The sequence below is a fragment of the Phoca vitulina genome, unplaced genomic scaffold (assembly GCF_004348235.1).
Source record: "Phoca vitulina isolate PV1807 unplaced genomic scaffold, GSC_HSeal_1.0 scaffold1, whole genome shotgun sequence".
NCBI classification, from domain to species: Eukaryota; Metazoa; Chordata; class Mammalia; order Carnivora; family Phocidae; genus Phoca; species Phoca vitulina.
This window is the reverse complement of record NW_022589704.1, coordinates 89,280,745-89,305,028: the sequence shown is the minus strand read 5'-3', so window position 1 is coordinate 89,305,028 and position 24,284 is coordinate 89,280,745. Positions and strand designations below refer to the sequence as shown.

Here is a 24,284-nt window from a genome sequence, read left to right as displayed (position 1 = left end):
AGGGCTTTTCATCACTGCCTGTTCCTTCCCTGTAAGGTTCTTCTCAGTAGCACCTGTGTCCAGATATACTGCCACTGAGTCAAATTATTCTACTGAGAGTCATAGCTGTTTCTGTTTGGAAGAAGAGACTTTCTCTCATGGTGTACACATTTTAGTGAACTTTAGATTTTTAAGCAATGGGAACTACAAGATGTCTTTTCTCTTTTCATGTATATGTATTATAGCTATAATTAGCTATTCCATTAATCCCTTAGACCATGTAATGAATCCTCCTCCGTCTTTCTTTTAAACACTGAGGCTTTGCAGTACAGAAATAGATAAAACACAAAAAACCGTCATAGAGATCATAGTAGACTAAGTAGTAAAATGCACTAAATGAAGGGGGTGATGGAGGTGATAGAGTAGTAGGAGTGTTTAATGTGAGCTGACTGTCTATGGCAATGAGTAACCAATTTCAGTTTTCTAAATAGGCATACTAAAAATAATAATAATAATAAAACAAATGGGCATACTGTGTTATATACACCTTCCCCCTCCTGGCTAATAATACTTTTCAAAAATAGAAGCCCTGATTGTGTTGAGATTCATGTTACATGAGAGTGAAAAGGATAGGAAGTCATCGTCCCACTCCCAGTTCCACTTTTCACTGTAAATGGTGCCTGCTTTTATTTCTGTTAGTGGTTTTTATTAATATTATCTTTTATTTATTAGCTCTAGACAGTATTACCTCTGGGAATGATAGTCTTGGTCCTCTCCTTACTCCCCCATCTCCCAGTTATTTATTGTTAATTTTATATCATCAAGGTATTTACATTTTGTTTTATAACTATAAATTCTTCTTTGCTTTATTTACACATCAATTCTAAAAATTTTAAACCTTGAAATATTTACAATGTGATTATATAACTTACTGTTAGAACAAAGTGAGAGTTGGGCGCCTGGGTGGCTCAGTTGGTTAGGCGACTGCCTTCGGCTCAGGTCATGATCCTGGAGTCCCTGGATCGAGTCCCGCATCGGGCTCCCTGCTCGGCAGGGAGCCTGCTTCTCCCTCTGACCCTCCCCCCCTCTCATGTGCTCTCTCTCTCTCATTCTCTCTGTCTCAAATGAATAAATAAAATCTTTAAAAAAAAAAAAAAAAAAAAAAAAGAACAAAGTGAGAGTAGGTCTCACAGAGAACAAAATGTAATCCTATGTACATTGAAACTTTACAATTGAAAATTGTCCAAATATCAAATTCTGGTGGATTCTCCTTTAGTATTTTTCAGTTTCTGTCTCTTCTTCTGAGACCTGTTCAGTTGTTTCTTCAATTCCATGTTTTTTTCCCCTTGGATTTCTTTTTCATTTGGTTTAGAGCTGTGGTCTTCAAAATGAGGCATCCATCCACATTAAAGATGGTACGTGCCGTAATTTTGGGGGGTGTTGGAATATATTTGAAATTAAATTATGTGTTTCTATCGGATTATTTTTTAATTTTTATTTTGATGTGCTTTATAATACACAAACATTAGTAGCATAATGGTATGTTAATTTATAAATATAAAAATTATAAAATATTTATAAATATTGAGAGCAAATGTTCAAATGGTTTTTACTCATAAAGGTGTGTCATACAAAAACATTTGGATTTCTTTAGGTTCAGAATACCTCATTGAGTAATCAGTATAGGCTGGCAAACTTTTCAAGTATTTGCTGTCTGAAAATACCCTGTATTTGGCTAGCATTCATGAATAAATTTTAGTATGGAATTCTAATTAGTTTACATTTTTTCTCCTTATAAATCTTTTTTTTTTTTAAAGATTTTATTTTATTTATTTGACAGAGACACAGCGAGAGAGGAAACACAAGCAGGGGGAGTAGGAGAGGGAGAAGTAGGCTTCCCTGGGATCATGACCTGAGCCGAAGGCAGATGCTTAACGACTGAAGCACGCAGCCGCCCTGTCTCCTTACAAATCTTAAAAGCATTAATTCTGTGTCTTAACAGCATTTAGATTTCAATGTGACTTGTTTCTTTTTAGATAACATGGTGAAACTGAACAGTTGTACTAAGATGCGTCTATGTATAGATATTTTTTTCAGTAAGCATTTTGGTACTTGGTGAGACCTGTCTATGAACTTGTGTCTTCCTTCAGATCATGGTAGTAGCTTTGTTTTTTTTTTTTCTTTTTACATGTCCCTATTTTTTCCTGTTTTTATCCCTTTCAGGAGGACCTATTAGCTGTATTGTATCTCAACCTGATCTTCAGGTCCCTAGTTTCTCTTATTTCCTCTATTCTTTGTGTTTTAGTCTGTCTCCTTAAAAGTAGTCTTTATCTTTTATTTTGCTCTCATGTATCAGTTATGGCCATTTACAAGAATTTACAAGAATTAATCTTTTCTGACCACTTTTTCAGAGCAGCTTATTCTTGTTTTATTCAAGCATACTTTATGAGACATTTTTTTGAGTGTACCATTCTGCCCCCTGTATTGTCTCCATTTCTGTCAGTTGTTTTGTTTTCATTTTTGGATCTTTTCCCAAATGTCTGTTGTCTTTGGTTTTCCATTAATATTTTGGGATAAAGAGCTAGGTTACTAAATAATGGTGTTTGGCTGGCATGGTTTTCCCTGAAGTTGCATAGGTCTCTTCCCCATCAGGCTTCTTCCCTGAATGGGAAGGCTGTGGATGAATTCAGTGTTAAGTGGGCAAAGTGTTTCAACATTACCTACTTCTCTGTAGGTTGTGTGGGTAGGTTGGGGACTCCCACCTCCCCTGTCCCACACATGTCAAAATAAGGAGGGCTTTATTTCATGTGGTAGAGTATTTAATTTCTGTTAGAAATTATCTCTTCTCCCTGTCACATTCCTGAGGTCTCTTATATTCAGTCCAGTCTGTGTCCTGTTTGTCTCTCAAACACTGATACTGTTTTTTTTTTTTTTTTTTTTTTAAGATTTTATTTATTTGACAGAGGGAGACACAGTGAGAGAGGGAACACAAGCAGCGGGAGTGGGAGAGGGAGAAGCAGGCTCCCCGCTGAGCAGGGAGCCCGATGCGGGGCTTGATCCCAGGACCCTGAGATCGTGACCTGAGCCAAAGGCAGACGCTTAACGACTGAGCCACCCAGGCGCCCCAAACACTGATACTCTTATAAGGAACGTATCCAGACAGGTGGCCAACTTCCCTTAGGGAGCAGTTCTTGGGCTTTGGCATGATGGTAAAAGCCACAACTAACAGCCTTCGGAAAGGGGAGGGTCCCAGCTGTCTCAGCTAGCCTAAATACAGTTTCTAAAATAATATAACCTTATGATTGCCACTTGGCCTTTTCTTGCTTTTTGTATTTGATGAAAGGTTGGTTCTTCTTTGGCCCTCTTTGAAAGAACTGTGGATACTTCTACTTCTACTTTCTTCCTTAATTTCTCCATAATTTGTTCCCATCTAATTGATGTCTTTGCTAATTTATTCCCATTTATGTGCCTTGACTTTTTCAAAATTTCTGATCCATCATAATCACCCTTATTTTCTAACCCTATTAGTGTCTTTATTCTTTTGTAAATAACTTATCATTTCATTGATAATATTGGAAAATAAAAGAGATAAATGTACTCACTTCTCTGCCTAGAACCACATTCTGTTTTCAAAGTTCCATCCTAGGTACAGTATTTGATCTAGGTATTTAGAAATTAGAAAATTGATAGAAGGCTCTATATCTTTCACTTGAGTTTGGAAGAGGGTATGAATCTCCTTTGTTCTGGGTTTTGTTTTGTTTTTTAAGTATTTTTATTCATTTATTTTTGCAAGAGAAAGAGAGAATGAGTGGCGGGGGTGGGGGCAGAGAGAGAAGCAGGCTCCCTGATGATCTGGGACCCTGATGCGGGACTCGATCCCAGGAGCCTGAGCTTCCAGGAGCCTCATGATCTGAGCCGAAGGCAGACGCTTAACCCACTGAGCCACCAAGGCACCCAATGTTCTGGGTTTTTTAAACCAGGCTTAAAATTACTTGAAAAAACATAACTTAACCAAAACTGACACACAATATGAAAGAGAAAATCATAAGCAGTCCTAATTTATTAAAAGTGAATTCATTATTAAAAACACTCCCGCAGTGAAAACTTACACAGATGGCTTCACTGCATAAGCTCTTCCGCAGAATAGGAGACAAAAACAAACTTCACAGTATGTTTGATGAAACCAGTGTTAATTTTTATACCAAAAGCTGTCAAGCACATTATAAGAAAGGAAGATAAGGAAAATCTCTCCTAACACAGTTGTAAGACCCCTAAATAAAGTAACAGCAAATCAAACCTAGCACTGCATAAAAGGTATACAACTTCATGACCAATGGGGTTTTATTTGAGGAATGCAAGGGTGATAAACATTAGAATCTATTAATGTAATCATCCTGTTAACAGAGGAAAAATAAATCACCTTGATAAATGTAGAAAAAGTGTTTGATAAAGTTCAATACCCGTTCAGAACAAAAAACTCTTTACAACTAGGAATAAAAAAAACTTCCTTAATTTTACAAGTGTCTTAAAACATACACCTACACCCCTACAGTAAGAGTTCCCACTGAGATAAGGGACCACTATCAATGCTTTCATTCAACACTGTACTGGAATTCTAGCCTTAAGGCAAGAAAAATAAAAGGTTGTAAAAGAATTAAAAAAGAAAAGAAAATGATCATCGTTCATAGATAACATGGTTGTATACAAAGTAATGAAATTAACAAGCAGTTTTGTCCATGCTGTTGCACACAAGGTCAACATACAAAAATCTATTTTATTTCTATAGGTTAGTAACAAATCAGAAAATAAAAATGTTAAAAGATGCCATTTATAGCATAATTTAAAAACCCACTTCTAGAAATAATATCTAATTAAGGATGCTCACAATCTCTACACAGAAAACTACAAAATGCTGTAAGAGAGTAAAGGTAAGTGTCATACTCTGATTACAATTTCAGTGACCTGAAATTTGTTTGCAAGGCTTTCTTTATCGTGCAATAATATGGTTAGTTTCAGTAAATGTTACCTGTGTAGTTGAGACAAATTTTTATTCTTTTGCTATTGGCTGTTGTGTTCTCTGTCTGTATATGTATGTATACATGTCATTAAGGTTGTTCTTTCATTTGTTGAGGGAATTAAAGTCTCCTGCTGTGATTTTTAGAAGCAGTCCTATTGCATACAGACATATTTAGAATTATGTTCTTGTGTGGCTCAGTGGGTTGAGCATTCAATTCTTGGTTTCCAGCTCAGGTTTTGATCTCAGGTTCTTAAGATTGAGCTGCATCGGTTCTGTGCTCAGGGCAGAGTCTGCTTGGAATTCTTTCCCTCTTCCTCATTCCCCCTCTACCCCTCCCCCCATGCCCGGGCATGTTCTCTCCTCTCAAATAAATCTTAAAAAAAAAAAAAAGAATTACGTTCTTGTGATTGACCTTTTTTTCTCTTTTTATTACTTTCCTTTTTATCTTTCCTAATGCTTCTTGCTTTAAAAGTCTATCTTGTCTGATCCTGGTGTAGCTGTACCTGCTTTGTTTTGGGTAGGATTTGTAAGGTATGCATTTTTCCATCCTCTTAATCCTTTCTTACCCTTATATTTATGTCTTCTGCAAACAACAAATAGTGGAGTTTTTTCTTTCCTCACGTAGCTTCCCATCACGTTAACACCATATTAAGCCCCATATTAAAATCAATTAAATGTAAATGCTTTGTTGTTATTGAATAGAACAACAACGTTAAATTAAAACACTGGTATAATATACTGTTAACTAACTGTAGACTTGAATCAGGTTTTTGCCAGTATTCCCACTACTGTCTTTCTACCATTCCAAGATCTGACATTGCACTTAGTAGTTATGTCTTTGAGTATGTTTAGTTAATCCAGTCTGATAATTGACATAGATAACATATTTATATATAAATGTAGTTATTTATATCATTATCTACCATCTTACTATTTCATTTTTATATTTTTTCCTTATTTTCTATATATTTTAAAGATTTATTTATTTTTAGAGAGAGAGAGAATGAGTGCATGTGCACAAGAGTTGGAGGGGCAGAGGGAGAGGGAGAGAGAATCTCAAGCAGACTCTATGCTTAGCAGAGCCCAATGAGGGAGGGCAGGGCTTGACTCTGGGTTCCATCTTACAACGTTGAGATCACAACCTGAGCCGAAACCAGGAGTCTGAGACCATAACCCACTGCGCCAGCTAGGCCCCCTTGTTTATCATATTTTTAGTTAAGCTATGTCACTTCTCTTTTAGTGGTTACCTTAATGATTACAGTATGTTTCATTGAATTATTATAGCTAATACCAGTACTTATGCTTATCATTTCCCCAAGAATGTTAGAACCTTAGAACACTTTTTATTCCATTTATCCTTATGTCTTTTACATTATTGTTGTTTTGCATTTTATTTGTACATATATTTAAGTCCTAAAAAACATTACAGTTATTGTTTTGTTGACCAGTTTTGGAAAATTCTGTTATCTTTTCAAATATTGCTGATCCACTCACACATATATTAGACTTTCACTGTGTCTCATGTTTGTCCTGGCTCCTTTTGTATTTTCCATAATTTTGTGTGTGTTTCAGTGCAACTATCTTTTATTGCTTTTTAAAAAAGTTTTCTAGTCCTATTTTTTGCTGTTTAGTCTGCTGTTAAACTTACATATTAAATTGTTAATTTCAGTTATTTTCCAGTTCTAGAATTTCCACCTGACTGTTTCTTAAGGAATTAGATAAAAACACTATTTTCATCTACTTTCTCCATCTTTCAGCCTACCTTCCCAAGCTTTCCAAATGTGAACCTGATGTTTTTATTCAGGTCCCTTTCTCTGGCAGATCCTGAACTCTAGTCCTTAGGTCCTCAGCAGTATGAAATAACTGAAATCTGTTACACTTTGGAGGCTTTTTTCTTGGCTTCCTGCTCCATTTGGCAGAAATCTTAAAGGATGCTTTTCATCAGGGTCTTAACCCCTCAGGTATCCTATTTTTATCTCCCACCCCACGAGGGGAACAGAATCTTTATTTCTGTCACTTGGCAGCAGCCCCTGGGCTGAACAAAGCCTGGATTCTCACTCTGCATTTTATTTAGCTAGACTGAGCAGCAGATACGGTTAGAGAAAAATGTAGCTAGAATCTATCAGCTTACCTTTAGATTATTCCCTCTTCTCTGGAATTTTGGGATCCCCTGTCCTGATTGCCTGAGCAGCCGTAGATAGATGCCTTTAAACAGATATTTTATTTTTATTTCAAGTTTTCTACTTAACAGCAGAACTTAAGTTGCCTGCCAGGTACTCCATTATGCTCAAAACAGAAGACCATGTGTTAGCCTTTAAATACTTTTTATATACATTAATTATTTGTTTTGGTTATTACCACCCTTATCACCACTGCCCTTACCACCACTTATCCTCAAATGTCACTTGGGAAGTTTTCATTATTATATGTGTATTCTAGTATGCAATTTGTGCAAAGTGTAAGCATGCACACACCCACCCACATACAATTTCATTTTACAAACCAAGGAAAATGAGAAAGGAAATAAATTTAAAAATCCCTTTAATAGAGAAAGGAAAGGCCCAATGTCTGTAAGATTACAGAATCCATAACAAAACAATGATACAAGCTGGTCTCAACATAGAACACTTGCTATTAAAATCTGTGCTGTAGTTTGTGGTCTTCCTATATCATTTATTTGCTTCCTCCAGAATCCACCTCAGGGACTATCTTCAGGATATCCTTCTTGTCCTGAAAGTGTTCATTATTACTGTGTATATTCCTCTATCACATTATCTATTGAAAGTATGCTACCATGTATCTCTCTGTCCTACAATATTATAATCTTCTCCAGAGTAGAGACTGTATGTTATTTATCTTTGTAGTCAAAGGTCCATCTCCAGAGTAGAGACTATATGTTATTTATCTTTGTAGTCAAAGGTCCATTATAGTGCATGATATATCTAAGCATATAATAAATACTTATTGTACTCCCATTAAGTCATCATATGCTTAATTCAAAGATATTTAAGAAATTTATGATACATGTATTACTATTTTATCATTTTTATAAACATTTACTAGTCTAGTTATTCTTCCTAATAACAGTCTTAGCAAAACTGTTGAACATGATATATTAAGTCACATATTAACTCATCCTTTCATTTTGTAATCATAGTCATCATGTATATAAAATGCTTTGGAAATTTCAGGCTATTTTCAGTTATAACTTCATGATGCAGTTCAGAAAACTTTAAGCATAAATATGGTAGTATTTCACAGTTGAAGAATGATTTACATTTTTTTAGTTGAAGAATTAATAAAAATGCTTCCTACGTGTGCATATGTTGTTTTCAATAAATTTGGGGAGTTTTCAGTCATTCTTCAAATCTTTTTTCTCCTTTTTGTCTCTTTTCTCCTTTTTTATGTCATTGTGCTTAATAGTGTCCTACATTTCTCTGAGTCTCTGTTCATCTTTCTTCATTCTTTTATGTTTACATTGTGTAATCTCTATTGATTTCTTAGCAAATTTAATAATTCTTCTCCAAGTTCATATCTGCTGTATATGAACATAGCCCCTTATGTGAAATTTTAATTTTAGTTATAGTACTTTTCAACTCCAGAATTTCCTTTTTGTGTATATATAACTTTTGACTCTTGATGTTCTCTATTTAATCAGTTTCCTTTAGTTCTTGTCTGTTAAATTCAAGATCTTGCAATCACAGGTTCTTTTATCTCCTTTTTTCCTGTTATATGAGCCATACTTTCTTATTTTTTAGTATGTCTCATAATTTTTGTTAAAAACTGGACTTTTTATATAATGTAGAAATTCTTGGAGCTGGTTTTTCCCTTCTAGCGCATGTTACTGTATCTCGCTTGTTTGTTTGTTTAGTGACTGGCTGGGTTATTTTAGTGGAGTCTACATTCCTCTTCTTCTACCCCCAAATCCCCTTACGCACACACACACAGAGTCAACCTTCGGATGTTACACACACAGACACACACTCAACCTTCAGATGTTACACACACGCACACAAACACACACACTCAGCCTTCGGATGTTTCACCTGAAGGGCACAACCTTGAGTTTTCCTCCAATTACTTTGGGATGACAGTAGTGTCAGTAGTTTGGGCAGGACTCTCTTAGACTATCTTCCTGACTGCATATAACTGTTAAAGGTCCCCTAATCTAGTGCTAATTACACTCTTTTTTTCAGCAGTCCCTCAGGCATTAATTGCTCCACAGATTACACTAATCAAATTTGAGTTCCTTTGGAGGGATGGTTTTTTAAATCAGTGCTTGAGGTTTCTTCTGACTCGCAGGCAGGTTACTTCTACCTATCTCCCTTTTTTGTCCTCTCTGGCAAACGAGCCAACCAACCAACCTGTGGTTTAATCTTTATGTCCAGTGATTTCTCCAGTCTCCTCTCAGTTGCCTTTTATCAGGGCCTCCACTGTTTTTCAGAGCACCTTTGTCCATTCCCTTGCAAATGAAATCAACATTTCTCAGGGAAGAGATTTGATTCCAGAGTTCCAAAAAAGTTTTTCCCAGCTTATTCATTGCTTTTGTGAAGGGATGGAGTTTTGGAGTTCCCTGCTTTGCCATTTTTGGTGACATCTGTGTACATATACTTTATTATATTATCTTTGAGCTTCTATCTATATAGTTTAGAGATTCATAAGTGGATAATAAGAATGTGAAGAAATTCATTGGTATGATGACAAATTCAGGATACAGATAACTTGGAGGGAGAGGAGATTTGATGCTGGGAGGGCACACAAGGATAGTGGGAAGATGGTTGACATTTTCTGAATATTTGAAATTCTTTATAATTTATGAAGTTATGTGTATGTCTATGACATACATTTTTTTTTAAGATTTTATTTTATTTATTTGACAGAGAAACAGCGAGAGAGGGAATACAAGCAGGGGGAGTGGTTGAGGGAGAAGCAGGCTTCCGCAGAGCAGGGAGCCGGATGCGGGGCTCGATCCCAGGACCCTGAGATCATGACCTGAGGTGAAGGCAGTCGCTTAATGACTGAGCCACCCAGGCACCCCGACATACACATTTGAACACTAATTTGGCACTCAAACAGTTTGTTAAAGTAGAAAATTACATGTGTTTATTTCAATAACAAGAGTCTTGTTTTCCTTTAATAAGTAAAACTAGGAAACACTACTTAAAATTTTTAAAAGCCTATGTAGAATATGGGAGAAACCTTTACTTATTTGTTAATATGTGCTGATTGATTATCTTGTATTATTCTCTAGATCTTATTTTAGTTTTGCTCTCTCTTTCTGCAAGCTTTTCTGTAAGAACAAGATTAGGAAGTCCTGAACGTCCTGGATGTAATTGATAGTCCGCTGTTCTTTTTTTTTTTTTGAAGAGAGAAAAAAAAAATAGAATATTGGAAACAGCACTGAAATGGAACTTGGGAGTTCTTTTTCTTCTAATATTTATCTATCAGTATAAACTTGGACAGTTTATTTCTCTAGCCATCTCTCTCTTCTTGGTCCTCATCTATAAAATGAGAGTTGGACCAGTTAGGTATGGGCTGTTTCAGCTCTGTAATATCAGAAAGAGCAGCTGATTCCATGGAAAGAGTATATATAGACTTCGGAGCCCGTTAAATTTGTGTTCAACCATTTTCTGGTTATCTACAGTCTAAGCTTTCTAACCTGTCTGATCATTTTCTCATGGGTAAAATGGGATTATTACCACACATCTTACAGATTTGTTTGAAGAATAACAAGGTATGTAATGTCTTGTAAGTGCTCACCAGCATTCTCCATACCCCCATTCCATAAGTGCATCATTTGCAAGAGTAGTTAGAAAAAAAACAAATCTTAGTTGGCTTTATATATGAATTATATTGTGAATTACACTTGAGGAGGGTAGTAGCTCTTGTGGAGGCATTAAAGAAATTTCTGTTCTTTACTCTTCTGGTTTTTTAAACTTTTTTATGCATTTTATTAATGTTAAATTAGTTGGTATCTTACAAAAATTTAAATATTAGGAAGATTAACATTAACGTTTTCTTTGACTAAACATCTCTCAATCTCTACTACTTAGAAAGTAATACACGTACATACACACATACATGTTTTCTGTGGGTTCATATGGTATCCAAATAACTGTATTTTCTACTTTTAAAAATAATGACTTAAGGGACGCCTGGGTGGCTCAGATGGTTGGGCGTCTGCCTTTGGCTCAGGTCATGATCCCAGGGTCCTGGGATCGAGCCCCGCATCGGGCTCCCTGCTCAGTGGGGAACCTGCTTCTTCCTCTCCCTCTGCCTGTCACTCCCCCTGCTTGTGCTCTCTCTCTCTCTCTGACAAATAAATAAAATCTTAAAAAAAAATGACTTAAATTTCTTTATTAATATAAAGAAAAATTAGAAAATCTCACCACCCAGATATAGCCTCTATTAATATTTAGGTGTGTATCTTATCAGTGTTGACACTGTAGTGCCAAAGTGCAACTCAGGGATCTTTGTGCCAGTCTGGTTTTTTTCATGCATCTGTACTTCTATTGACTCTGACTCTCTATGCTATTTATATTTATATAAGTGAGATCCTTTTATATATGTATACTCATTTATATATGTATATATAGAAGTATAAAATTATATATTATTAAATATATTACATTAATTAAAATTGTATATACCCACACACAACAGATCTTGAATACTTTCCCTGTCATTAAGAAAATTTAATACTGCTAATGGTTGTATAGTTCTACATGTATATCACAAAAACATACTGTATTTATACTTATGTTTTTCCACAGTTGTAATACTTTTCCCAGGATAAATATCTAGGCTGAATCTGGTAAAGAATTTCTTGTGATACTAATTGTAAAATTGTTTGAGGGGAAAGGCTAACCGGGGCACCTGGGTGGCTCAGTCATTGAAGCTGCTGCCTCTTTGGCTCAGGTCGTGATTCTGGGGTCCTGGGATCAAGCCCTGGCATCAGTCTCCCTGCTCAGCGGGGACCCTGCTTCTCTCCCTGCTTGTGCGCTCTTCTCGCTCGTGCGCGCTCTCTCTCATAAATAAATAAAATCTTTAAAAAAAATTAAAAAAAAGACTTACCAGTAATGTCTGCCTCTGCAGTTTTGTTGGCTGTACAGAGATTAATGATTTAAAATAATCTTTAACCATACTATAGGTAAAAAATTATATGTGTTCTTTTTGTATTTCATTGATTACAAATGAGGTTAATTTTTTTCTTTTCATGTGAATTGCTTGTATATCTCACTATTTTTCTGAATGTTTTTTGAAATCATTCTTAGTTGCCAGAAATGATATAAATTGTTCTCACAGCCATCAAATGCCATAGGTATTCTCATACTTATAATAAAATTAGTAGCTTTTTTATTAGCATCATTTCCTTCTCTTTTGTCAGGAATTTCACCATAAAAAATGAGAAGGGAGATTATTAAAACAACTTTATAATTTATATTCCCACTAGAACTGTATGAGAGTGCCTATCCTTATACTGTCAGTCTTTTAGATTGTTGTTGCCAGTCTAATAGGTTAAAAAATGGCTTCTTAATTTTCTTTTAATTTGTATTTCTCCAATAAGTAAAGTTCTTTTTCTGTGAATTATTTGTATTCATTACTTTTTCTAATTTTCAGGAATTTCTTACATACTAGGGAAATTAACCCCTCATGTGATGTAATGCAGTGCAAATACTTTTCTTGGTTTGTGTTTTTGAAATTGTTCATGATGGTTTGTCAGCTTGCTTTAGAGTAACTGGCAAAGTATTAACTAGGATAGGGCCCTTTCACATATTTCTAACAGGTAACTCTGATAATCATTGCTCTTTTAGTACATTTATTAATTGAATTTGCTTAAGAGAAATATCCAATTCATATTTCTGCTCATATTTCCTCTCCCAGCCCAGTAGACAACAGTGGTAGTTTTATCAGTCTGGGCCTAGCCAGGAAAACAGCAGCTTTGCTGCCAGGTCAGGTGGATCTGTGCATCTTTCCGATAGCTTTCTTCCATCTTTGTTTTCCTTGTTTCATACTATGGTTTCATTGTTTGTAGACACAGAACAAATATTTTCTTACGAATTTTGGATGATGTGCCTGTGTTTGAATGTAATCTTGAAACACCCCCACCCACACCCCTGCAAACTACACTACTTATGTCCTCTTGAGTTTCGCTTTTCTTTTATAGACTTTCCACGTTGCAAAGTACCATCCTTTAGTCACTAATGTTCTGGCAAGATTATGCTGAATTAATTATGTGTCCAAATGAATGTAGTAAGAGAACAGCTAACTAGGAGGAAATTTTATAAGTACATATTATCTGGTAGGGGGCACTCTGATAGAGACAAAATCTTCAACGGAGACCTGTTTATCTGAGATAGAGGTAGACTTCTGTGGAAATCTTTGTAATTCTTCACATAAAATATTGCTTGTTAGTTGCCACTCTGTTTTGACCAAAACTTGGACAGATGAGTGACTAATATTTGTAGTTTTCAGGACTGTTCTAACTTTGCAACCCTTTTGATTTTTGTGAATATATCAGAAGATAAAGGTGAATCAGATACTAGTTGACCCTTGAATAACATGGGTTTGAACTGTGCAGGTCCACTTATACGCAGATTTTTTTTCAATCAATATTGTACAGTAAATGTATTTTCTTTATGATTTTCTTAATAACTTTTTCTCTAGCTTACTTTATTATAAGAATACAGTATAAAACACATATATAAAATATGTGTTACTCAGCTGTCATGTTATCAGTAAGGCTTCTGGTCAATAGTAGGCTATTAGTAGTTAAGTTTCTAAGGAGTCAAAAGTTATATGTGGATTTTTGACTGCCTGGATGTTCAGTGCTCCTAACCCCCACCTTATTCAAGGCACAATGACAATTGTTGCCAGTAAGCGTCCATGTCATTTTGTGATTTTATGTTTATACTCTTACTATTAAACTATATTTTTTGGTTTGTGCTATTTTGATAAGTATACCTTTATAAAATAATATCTATAAGCATTAAGTTTGTTTAGATTTTAAGTGTTACATGTCACAAAGGATTATGATTTCTTTTTTTAATTATTGAAATAATGAAACCCTTGCATGTTCCCTCATAATCAAATTTGGAAAACTAATTGTTTTATTTACTTCCTCTTGATTCAGTCTAACCTTTCGATCAATAAATGAAACTTCTTTTCTTTGTAGTAAAGTATTCATCTGTGTGGGATATTGTATAAATCTTGGAAGACTGCAGTAAAGTGGCAATGTCTCGGGAACCCAGCCCACCTCTCCCTGGAGATATGTCTACTGGTCCTATAGCAGAAAGCTGGTGTTATACACAGGTACATGCTGTTAAAAATGCCTTACTCTATGTCATTTACAAATTTTATAGTATTTTGAAAATATCATAAAGCATTTTGTTATAGTTATTCCAGGTGTTAGAAAAGTGGGTCACGGGATTTTTAACATGTGACAAGTTAAAAGCAAAAAAGTCATCATTGTAAAAGTGGTTTTCTGAATCTCTTAGGTTAAAGTAGTAAAATTTTCCTACATGTGGACCATTAATAACTTCAGTTTTTGTCGAGAGGAAATGGGTGAAGTGTTAAAAAGTTCAACATTCTCATCTAGCCCCAGTGACAAAATGAAATGGTAAGATTTTTGTTTTGAATTTTTGTTTTTGATATAGTCTTCAGCTACTTTATGGTTTTGATATTGATTCTTAATGGGTTATATTAGATTTATAATTTCCTAATAGTATTGAGAATTATAAAGAACTGGAGATATTGATAGGAGTGCTATTTGTGATATTTAACAACTAATTTCAGTATTGCCTCTCTCTTTTGAATGTTTTAAGTTTTATATTCCTCCATATGAGCCTATTGTTTTATTTTAGGTGCCTGAGGGTAAATCCAAAGGGATTAGATGATGAAAGTAAAGACTACTTGTCCTTATATTTGCTTTTAGTCAGCTGCCCAAAAAGTGAAGTTCGAGCAAAATTCAAATTTTCCCTTCTAAACGCTAAAAGGGAAGAAACAAAAGCAATGGGTAAGTGATTTGAAGTAAAGAAGTCTCTGAGTAACTGCATGTTAACTTATGTACTTTTACCTAAAAAAGGATATATTTTTTTCCCCATTGAAATCTACTTAACCTCAAACATGCAGTGTGGCCATTGTTTAATTTTAAATGCTGGTCTGGAGTTGTGGTTGTTTTAATAAATCTTAGACTTCATAAGACATGTAAAATTTGTTAAAAATAATATTAAAATTTTACTTTTTCATGTCCTAAAACAATATTTACTTGTCACTTAGAAAAATAGTTGCTTTTAGGGCAAGGTGCCTGGTTTAGTTCCTGGCAAATATAATTGGTGTTCAGGAAATAGTTCTCCCTTACTGTTTTTCCAGATAATAAAATCGGAGGAACAATGTGAAAGGAGATTGAATGTTCTGGTATTCTGTCACTAGAATTTTTTTGAGCAGTGGACTGAACACTGACCAAAAGGAAATCAGTTTTCCTTAGTCTCAGGGCCTATTAAATTCATTTTAAAGCTTCATATATATAGCCAGCTGAAACCATGTGGCCTAGAACTTCATAATAGAAGAGCATTGTAGGAAACGTACAGTGTGCATAGTAGGAAAATATATCATAAACTGCCACATTAAATTTTAAGTGATTTCCAGAAGTGAATCACAGAATCAAGTAACGTCATTACAAAACAAAAAAAAAAACTTCCTCCAGATAAAGTTTTAAATAATATCTTTTATTGCCTAAGTAATACATTGTTTTATATATATTTTCCTCATGTCTGACATTTATGGTAGTGGGGTGTCTTGGTTTAGGCTGCTGTAACAAAGTACCATAGACTGGGTTGCTTATAAACAACAGACATTGGCTTCTCACAGATCTGAAGGCTGAAAGTCCAAGATCAGAGTGCCAGCATGGTCAAGTTCTGGTGAAGGCCTTCTTCTGGGTTGTAGACTGCTGACTTCTCACTGTCTTCACATGGCTCATTGAGCTCTAGGGAGTTTTGTGGAGGTCTCCACCCTCATGAACTCATCTAGTTCCAGTCACTGACCTCTTAATACCATCCTTTTGGGGGATATGATCTCAACATAAGAATTTTGGGGAGATACAAACATTCAGTCCATAATGTGGAATCTTTCAATTAGGTTTATTACTGATTTTTCACCTCCAGTTAATACTTTGTATAACAGATTGTAAATACTTTCTGTTGAGGATCTTGTTTATTTTATAATACACAGTTCTATAGTATACTAGCCATTTGAAACATTTGCCTCAGACTTTATTGTTTTTTTTACAAATTATACTAAAATCATCTTTTAGACTTTATGAAAGTTGTTTTTAGGGGTGAGGGGATTATGTCCAAAGATCTAGGAGTGATAAGAGACTTAAGTGTTTTTTGTTTTGTTTGTTTTACCAGTTGATGGATTTTTCTCTAGTTCATTAAAACTTAAATTAGTGGGATAGATGCCCCAGGAAAGTTAAAGGATGCCTTGGAGATTTTGAGCGTCCATTTTTAGAGGGAGAAGCAAGAAATGAGGGGTATGTTTCTAATCAGATTTTGATGAGGAGGAATATGCCTATGCCAATGTATTTTGTTCCTCCTTCATTATTCAAGGGCCTGCATTCTTAGAGAGATCTCTTCCTTCTCCAGGAGATTTGATACGGCTTTTCTTCTACTTAGAGATCCAGAAATCTGAAAGTGAGCTCATTGATGGTGGCCAGAATTTGAATACTGCTGTGAAATAATCTTGTCCTACGTGATGTAACTCTTAAGACATTTCATTTATGAGCACATATATCTATAATTCTTATGACGGATGTATTGGCCAAGTTTTATTTTTGCATATTCATTTAACTGTGTTATCAATTAGATGATTTTTTTTATTTAAACTTCTATTCTGTTTTCCACCAGAAAGCCAAAGAGCATATCGATTTGTACAAGGGAAAGACTGGGGTTTTAAAAAATTCATTCGAAGGGATTTTTTGCTTGATGAAGCTAATGGTCTTTTACCAGACGACAAGCTTACATTATTTTGTGAGGTGGGTATATTTTTTATTTCGAGGAACTCCAAAGTTATATTTCATGATAAAGCAAAAATATAAAGTAGAACTATATTGGGTATACTTTTTTTTAATTGGGTATATTTTTTAAATTAAGTAATTGGTATAATTGATAAGGTTTTATTTGTAAATGTTTTTACCAGTAAGACTAGATTGTTTTAGAAATCAGTGTAGTAAGTAGCCCATCCTGAAAAATATCTGTCATGTCTATAGCTATAAATTATATATGGTAGTTATACTCCCAAATACTAAATACTTCTTCCTCCTAGGAAGACTATAGATGTGTATATCTTTATATGAAAATTTGTAAGTATCTTCTTCATTCTGAATAATTATAACATAGATGTTCATTATTTTTTGTCATATTCAGGTTGACCATATTAAACATGATTAGTATTGTTATCAGTTTGAATACATACATAATGAAAGTTCCTGAAGAGATTGGGAAGGTTTTTGTTTATTCAGACAGTTGGATTCATTTAATTAAATAGATGTTAGCATTATAAGAAATAGCATCCCAAATTTTTAAGATTTGCCCATGTCTGTTCACGAACTTGTGAGGTATATTTATTTGTATAAAATGTCGTATTTTAACAGTAACCAGCATAGCCCCTGTATTAATTTACACTTATGATTTGTCTTAATTTGAGACTGGAATTCACTTTTGTCATTGTTATCATTACATGGTTTTATCTATACAAATAGTTGAGATTCCTCTTTGGAGTGAATTCAAGGATTATATTATGTTACCAATACAGTTTATAGAGAATATACATCAGTAACATAGTTTCATCAAAATGTTTAAGGTAGTTGATAATTTTCATAGGAAAACTAATTGAAAGGTTATGATCAAGTAAACTCAATGTTAAATATATTTCAGTAAGCTATTATAGACCAGTGAGTGTCTTGGAAGCATGGTAACTTACCTTAACTGCTACTAAATTAGCTTTAATCTCTTTGTAGAAAATATGTAGAATTTCTTGGCAACATTATAAACTAATTGTATGTTTTTATGCTGTCAGAAAAATAATTGAAATGTGGCTCTAGAGACTACATAATGCAAATATAGTGCATCTTATTTTCACTTAGACAAGTTAAATGAACTGTAGGATGAATTCATGAATATAATTATTTCGTTGGTAAAGCACATACCACAAGTGTCTTCAGCAGAGTTTATCGTTAAATAATTTGTAAAACAAATACTAAAACACTTGTTGCCAATAGACATATATTCAGAGTAGTATTTTAAATAAATACAGGTATTATTTAAAAATTTTAACATCCTTAATGTAGGTTCTTCCAGAATTTTAGCAGTTATCTTAAATTCCAACATGTTAATTTTTTTAAAGCATATAATCTTTGAATTTAAAGGACCTTAAAAAGCTATGTAATCCAATTTCAAAAATTTACTGCAGTTAAAAGTCTTTATGTAAATAAACTCTTTAAGAAAATATTTTTTTTTTTTTTAGAATTAAGATCGTGTTTACAGATATTTTCCTAAGCATATTATATTGGAACCTAGTCAACCAAGAAATTCAGAATGAAGGCTGAAATTAAGATCTTTTTTCAATATATACTTTTGAAGTATGTTTTTTTATCCACATGCTAGTGACCTCCTAAAAATATAACCCACCATGACTTACATTTTAAGTTGGCATTGATCAGATTCAGTTTTGGATACTTGTAATATGTACCTTTTTACTGATGTAGAGACTTATACCCTGGGCACTGTATTTAGCATCGGTGGGCAAAAAGTACTTTGAACGAACATTCCTCATGCCCTCCACCATTTCTTCTATACCTCTCATTGATGCCCTTCCTTCTACAGCACCTCCAGCACTGCTTGCAGAAGAGGAGGAAGCATTGCACTGCCCTACCTAAAGAACTGCCTCCTCCCCCTCCCCTGCAAGTGGTGCTGTAGACAGGTAAGGCAGTTGGGTGCTACCCTTTTTCTGCAAGACCTAACTTCATCTTGCAAGTTCCACTATGAAGCAAGTAGCCAGAGGTAGATATCTCTAGCAGTGTAAAGAGCTCTGCCCCTTCTCTCCCTCCCAAAGTGATGCAGAAGACAGGACTTGAGGAATACATTTGAAAAATAGAAAACTGTTTAGTTCATCTTTTTAAATCCAGTAGATTTTTAGTCTCATAGTCTGTAGACCCATAGTATTCCACGATTGCAGAACATTATGCATATACAGAAAGAATATATGTTATGTATTGAGTTTTTCATAAAGTTAATTCATCTAGAAGGATATACCATTTTTCCCATCCTATTTTTTTGTTGCTAAGATATCACTTCTGTTTTAAAATACTTGTGATAATGGATGGAAGTTAGGTTTTATTCTTTAAAAAGCCCTTTTATGGCAAAATGAAAAGTTGACAGCCCTGTTTCTGTCACCCAAATTTTTAAGAAGGATGCCTATCTAGGACAGTCAAAAAGTCTAAGATCCACTATTTTAGAAGATGTGAAATTGGACTGTTGAAAGTTTCTCACTGTGGAGCCACTGTGAAGGATGGTTAGGTAAGAGTGGCAAAATTTGTACTATGATGAACCATTATAAATTCCTAGTTTTTAAAACTAGTTTGGAGAGTTGAGATTTTTTTAAAACTGGAAACAGTAGTCACCTCAGTTCACACTATGGTAGACCCAGATTTCTAGGGTAGTCACAGTTGATTAGAATTTGTACATGTTCATCTTTAGTCTAAATTATATTCTCACAAGCTAAAACCACATTTGAAGAAGAGTTTTCAAATGTGTTTGAGGATTTGTTTTGCAGCATTTGTCAATTTTGAATATTGTAACTTTGCCTTTTTATTTTGAAAGAACAATTTAACCCTAAGAAAGAATCTCAGACTTTTTTCTGAATTTTTTACTCTAGGTTCCATTCAGTAAGAATGTTCATTACCTGTATTTGAATATGTGCTAGAGAAAACTAAAATTTTACCAGTTTCTTAAATATAGGTATCCAGAAAATAATCAGATTTTGTTCTGTATTAATTGTTAATTAGATCATTAATTTTTGCTGCATAAATAGTCCCTTGAATACACCTTGAAGTATGAAATGTTAATTAAGTCTTAGTTAAAATTTGTGGTCGCCATGATAATACTATGTAGATGTATGTTAATAATACAACTTCTTCTGAATTATGATTACATATACAAAATAAAAATATAACATCATCAATAGCTATGCCTGATAAAAATGGCTTTATTTTTTGATCATTTTATTTCTTCTATCACCTGATTTTGGCCAAATTTTTACATTTAATGTATTATTTTGAGTTACAATAACAAGTAATAAATAGAATTTAAAAAATCCTTTCCTAAAATTAAATATGTTGTCATATTTTTATGACTTGACTGCATACTTTATGCAAGTAATTGAACTGATCCACTTTCTAATGTCTAGAAATTTTTAAGACCAGTACTTGATAGGAAGAAATAAATATTGTCTATATGATAAAAAAGTGATCTCTAACTAAATCCTGAGTATCAACACCAGCATTTTTAAAGTATTATTAAGTTATAATGGGTAGCGTAATAGGGTAATCAGGTAAGGATTAGTGAAGTTTTTCTTTTTTGTAGTCATTTTAGAAACAATTTGGATAATTAAAAAATTAATAGAACAGAGAACCTTTATTGCTAGAATTAATTTATTTATTTATTAATTTATTATGTACACAATGTCTTGGCTTCTATATGTAGAAAATTATCTCACAGTATTGTTGCAATAAATCCTTTTTGAACCATAGTTGCATTAAAGTAGTGCTAATGATTTTAAAAGATATCCAAAGAAGTATTTGTGTAGTACAAAGAATGATTTAAAAAAAAAAAGGATCTGAGAATTATAGTCTCTAGTCTTCCTTTGATACTGATTGCCAGTGTGATTGACACATTAGTTACCTTCTTTGATCTTCCTTTGAAATCTTTCTATAAAATAAGGTGATTGGATTAGATGATTTCTATGATATATATGATGCCAAATAGTTAATAATGCAAGTTGAGAAAACAAAATGGCTAATAAAAATATCCTCAGAAAAATAAAGTTTTTCTTTAGAAGTATCCATCCATTCCCATGTGATACATGTTTATATACATCAGGATGAAGGAGAACTTCCTGAGATTTAATATTCTTGAGATATTTTATATTGTACCATTATTATATATTCTGTGTTAGCTAACAAATGACCACAAAACTTAGAAGCTTAAAACAGTAGATAACTAACACATAGTACTAATGCACTAATGGTTCATTTACTCTGAAATATTTGCTTTTTTTTTTTTTGAAATATTTGCTTTAATAATTGAGTAGTATTTTCTTCCACTTATTAAATGTAATATGAAATTTCTAATATTAGTAACATACTTTTTCTTAAAAGTGGTGCTCAAGACTCAATCGTGTTTTAAGATTTTATTCAGTATATAGTCCTCTTTAATGAGAGAAAATTTAATTCATATTATATTGAAATCTGTATAAAAGCATTGTTTTAATCATACTTTTATTATTTCATAAACAAAAGGTCTACAAATTGAACTAAATTGTATTATTATTACTGTTGATTATTATAAAAGATTTCCATGAATTTTAATGAGTACAATTGGTTTTGTGAGAATTCTTGTACTTTACAGTTTAAATCAATATTACTAGATATTTAAATAAATTTTACTAGAGTCAAAACATGTAGAAATCACACCTACAGTACTTCCCAAGTTACATATCATAGACTGTAATTTTATAACCTTTTTTAATACTATAAAAAGTCCTTATGAGTGTGATGCCATGTTTATTACATGTGTAGTAATTTTTAAATGTTGATAGGTCTTTGGTGTGAGAAAATAAAAATTAAAGAAATTTCTTCCTTCACCTCACAAAAATGTCTCCTGCTTGTTTCAGTTTGACATCATCTTATGACTTTTATTTTCCTGAGAAATAGTTTTTGTGATTACTTTAATAACCAAGCATTCCAACCAATCAATAAGCCATTTATTTACATAAAATGTCACGTGAAAATCAGTATTTTCTATATTCTGTCCTTTAAATTGTATCCTTAAATTTAGTTCCCAGTATTAACATTTTTGATCAGGAGTACTTTGAATTGTCCAAATGATTTTAATGATAAGAAATTTAAGTATAGACTTAATAACTACTGATACTAATTTGTATAAGTGTTTTTCTTGCTGTCCCTTTTTTATTAGGTGAGTGTGGTCCAAGATTCAGTAAATATATCAGGACATACTAATACAAATACTTTGAAGGTGCCTGAATGTCGACTAGCAGAAGATTTAGGTAATCTCTGGGAAAACACAAGATTTACAGATTGCAGTTTTTTTGTGAGAGGACAAGAATTTAAAGCTCATAAATCTGTACTTGCAGGTACTTTCAACTTTTGGGTAATATTGTACATTTTTCCCATAAATCTGTGCATTAAATAATGATGCATAATCTTGTTACAGCTCGATCCCCAGTTTTTAATGCAATGTTTGAACATGAAATGGAAGAAAGCAAAAAGGTAAACATGGTTTAAAGGCTAATATTTAATTTGTACTACTGTAGAATAGTGAAATGTATATATTGAAAGTAATGGTGCATGTTCTCATTGTTACATTATGATTTTAGAAATAGAAGGATAGGAAAAAAAATGTGTTCTGTAGTAGAACAATAGATGTAGCCTAATGTGGATGAATATTCCAGATAATACCTATTTTGTTGTCCATTTGGTGGCAAACTAAGTGGGTAGTTGTTATCCAGAAGAGTGGTTCTGGTCCATAGCTATTTGAGAGTTTCCTGGTTAAGATGTTTATTCCTCTTTTCTAGACTATGTGTTGATTTTGGAATTATACATTCTTTTTACCACTAAAATAAGAAGATACTTATTAGATTTTTAAAAAATGACATAAATTACATCATTGTTATTATATATTTAATCAATATATTACATCTTTGGTTTTCCCAAATGTTTCTTCTTCACCTGTCATCTTGAAATGTAGTCAGATTAAAGATCAGAGATTGATTCTTTGCTGGTTGCATTACATGTGAGCCTTCATGCTCTAACTGGGTAACTCCAAAGTTTATTTATGTGGCTCGCCTTCGTTCTTTCTGTAGAACTAAAGGCTGCAGCAAATAGCTGCTTTCTTTCCTTGGATTGTTGTTCTGCCAGGTACTATGATTAGCCTTCTGATCACTTCCACATGAGGAGACATGAATAATGTCAAATGTTATTGTCAGCAAAGGGTCAGAAAAGTTTGGTATTGTTTAGTGTTAGATGTTTAGCTTCATTGATCCCAGGAGAAACCAAATACGAAGATGTAGGAGTAAAAAAGGAATTACTACTCATTGGACTCAAGTATGTTTTGAGCAGAGAGGTAATTTGCCAGTAGATAGTATGACATGTCATTTTTGCAAAAGGGAGAATTCCAAGGTAGTGGGCTGTGGAATTATTTGAAATACCTGACCCTACTTTTGCTTAAAGCTGGGAATAGTACCATTGGTTGTGGGGTCTTAGGCATTGTACTATGACCTTGGAATTCAACAAAGAAAAAGTTAATAGCTGTCTTCTTCTAAGATAGAGGTTAAGAACTGAACACGTGTATTTTGTTTGGCCTAAAGGCTTTCGTTTGTTTTTGTTTTTATAATTGAGAAATTGAGGTTTTATATACCTACATGGTAGTGCTTGACTGGGTATACTTCTGTTAGACCTGCCTGCTTCACTTTGCTTGCTTAGCTTACTGAAGATTTACTTACCTCCATTTTCAAGTAGAGTTTAAAATAGAGCACTTGGGTGCAGATTTAGTTAAATTATTATTCAAGTTTCGCTTTGGTTCATTTGTGCGTGTGTATGTTCTTTGAGTATAACTTTTTTATGTTGTTTTTAATATCAGAATCGAGTGGAAATAAATGATGTAGACCCTGAGGTTTTTAAAGAAATGATGAGATTCATTTACACAGGAAAAGCACCAAACCTTGACAAAATGGCTGACAACTTGTTGGCAGCTGCAGACAAAGTAAGTAAGTAGGTCTTAAAAAGCTGAAGAATCTCCTCAAGCTTATTGTGTCTAGAAAGCTATCATCAAATGAAAACCCCAAATAACTTAAAATATTGAAGAATTAATTTGTACTATTTATAGATGGCTCTTGAGCATATTATGAAATAGCATACAGTGAAGATATGGAAATGAGATTTTTTTAATCAATAAGGCATAAAAATATCTTGAACTAGTTAGAATATATAAAATAA

At 33.5% G+C, this 24,284-nt stretch overlaps 1 protein-coding gene across 2 annotated transcripts in view; it reads left to right on the top strand.

Moving 5' to 3' along the window:
- The window catches only part of SPOPL (speckle type BTB/POZ protein like), a 59,734-nt gene that overhangs the window by 20,193 nt on the left and 15,257 nt on the right, over positions 1–24,284 (top strand). Inside the window, exons 2-8 of one of the 2 annotated variants that reach the window (XM_032411188.1) lie at positions 14,172–14,308; positions 14,494–14,615; positions 14,860–15,011; positions 16,900–17,027; positions 22,246–22,423; positions 22,504–22,559; positions 23,929–24,051. In XM_032411188.1, coding sequence (XP_032267079.1) covers positions 14,231–14,308; positions 14,494–14,615; positions 14,860–15,011; positions 16,900–17,027; positions 22,246–22,423; positions 22,504–22,559; positions 23,929–24,051 — 837 coding nt within the window. In that variant the 5' untranslated portion in view covers positions 14,172–14,230. Of the gene's footprint in view, positions 1–14,030; positions 14,309–14,493; positions 14,616–14,859; positions 15,012–16,899; positions 17,028–22,245; positions 22,424–22,503; positions 22,560–23,928; positions 24,052–24,284 lie in introns of those variants that run through there. The other variant, XM_032411194.1, reaches the window with a different exon arrangement.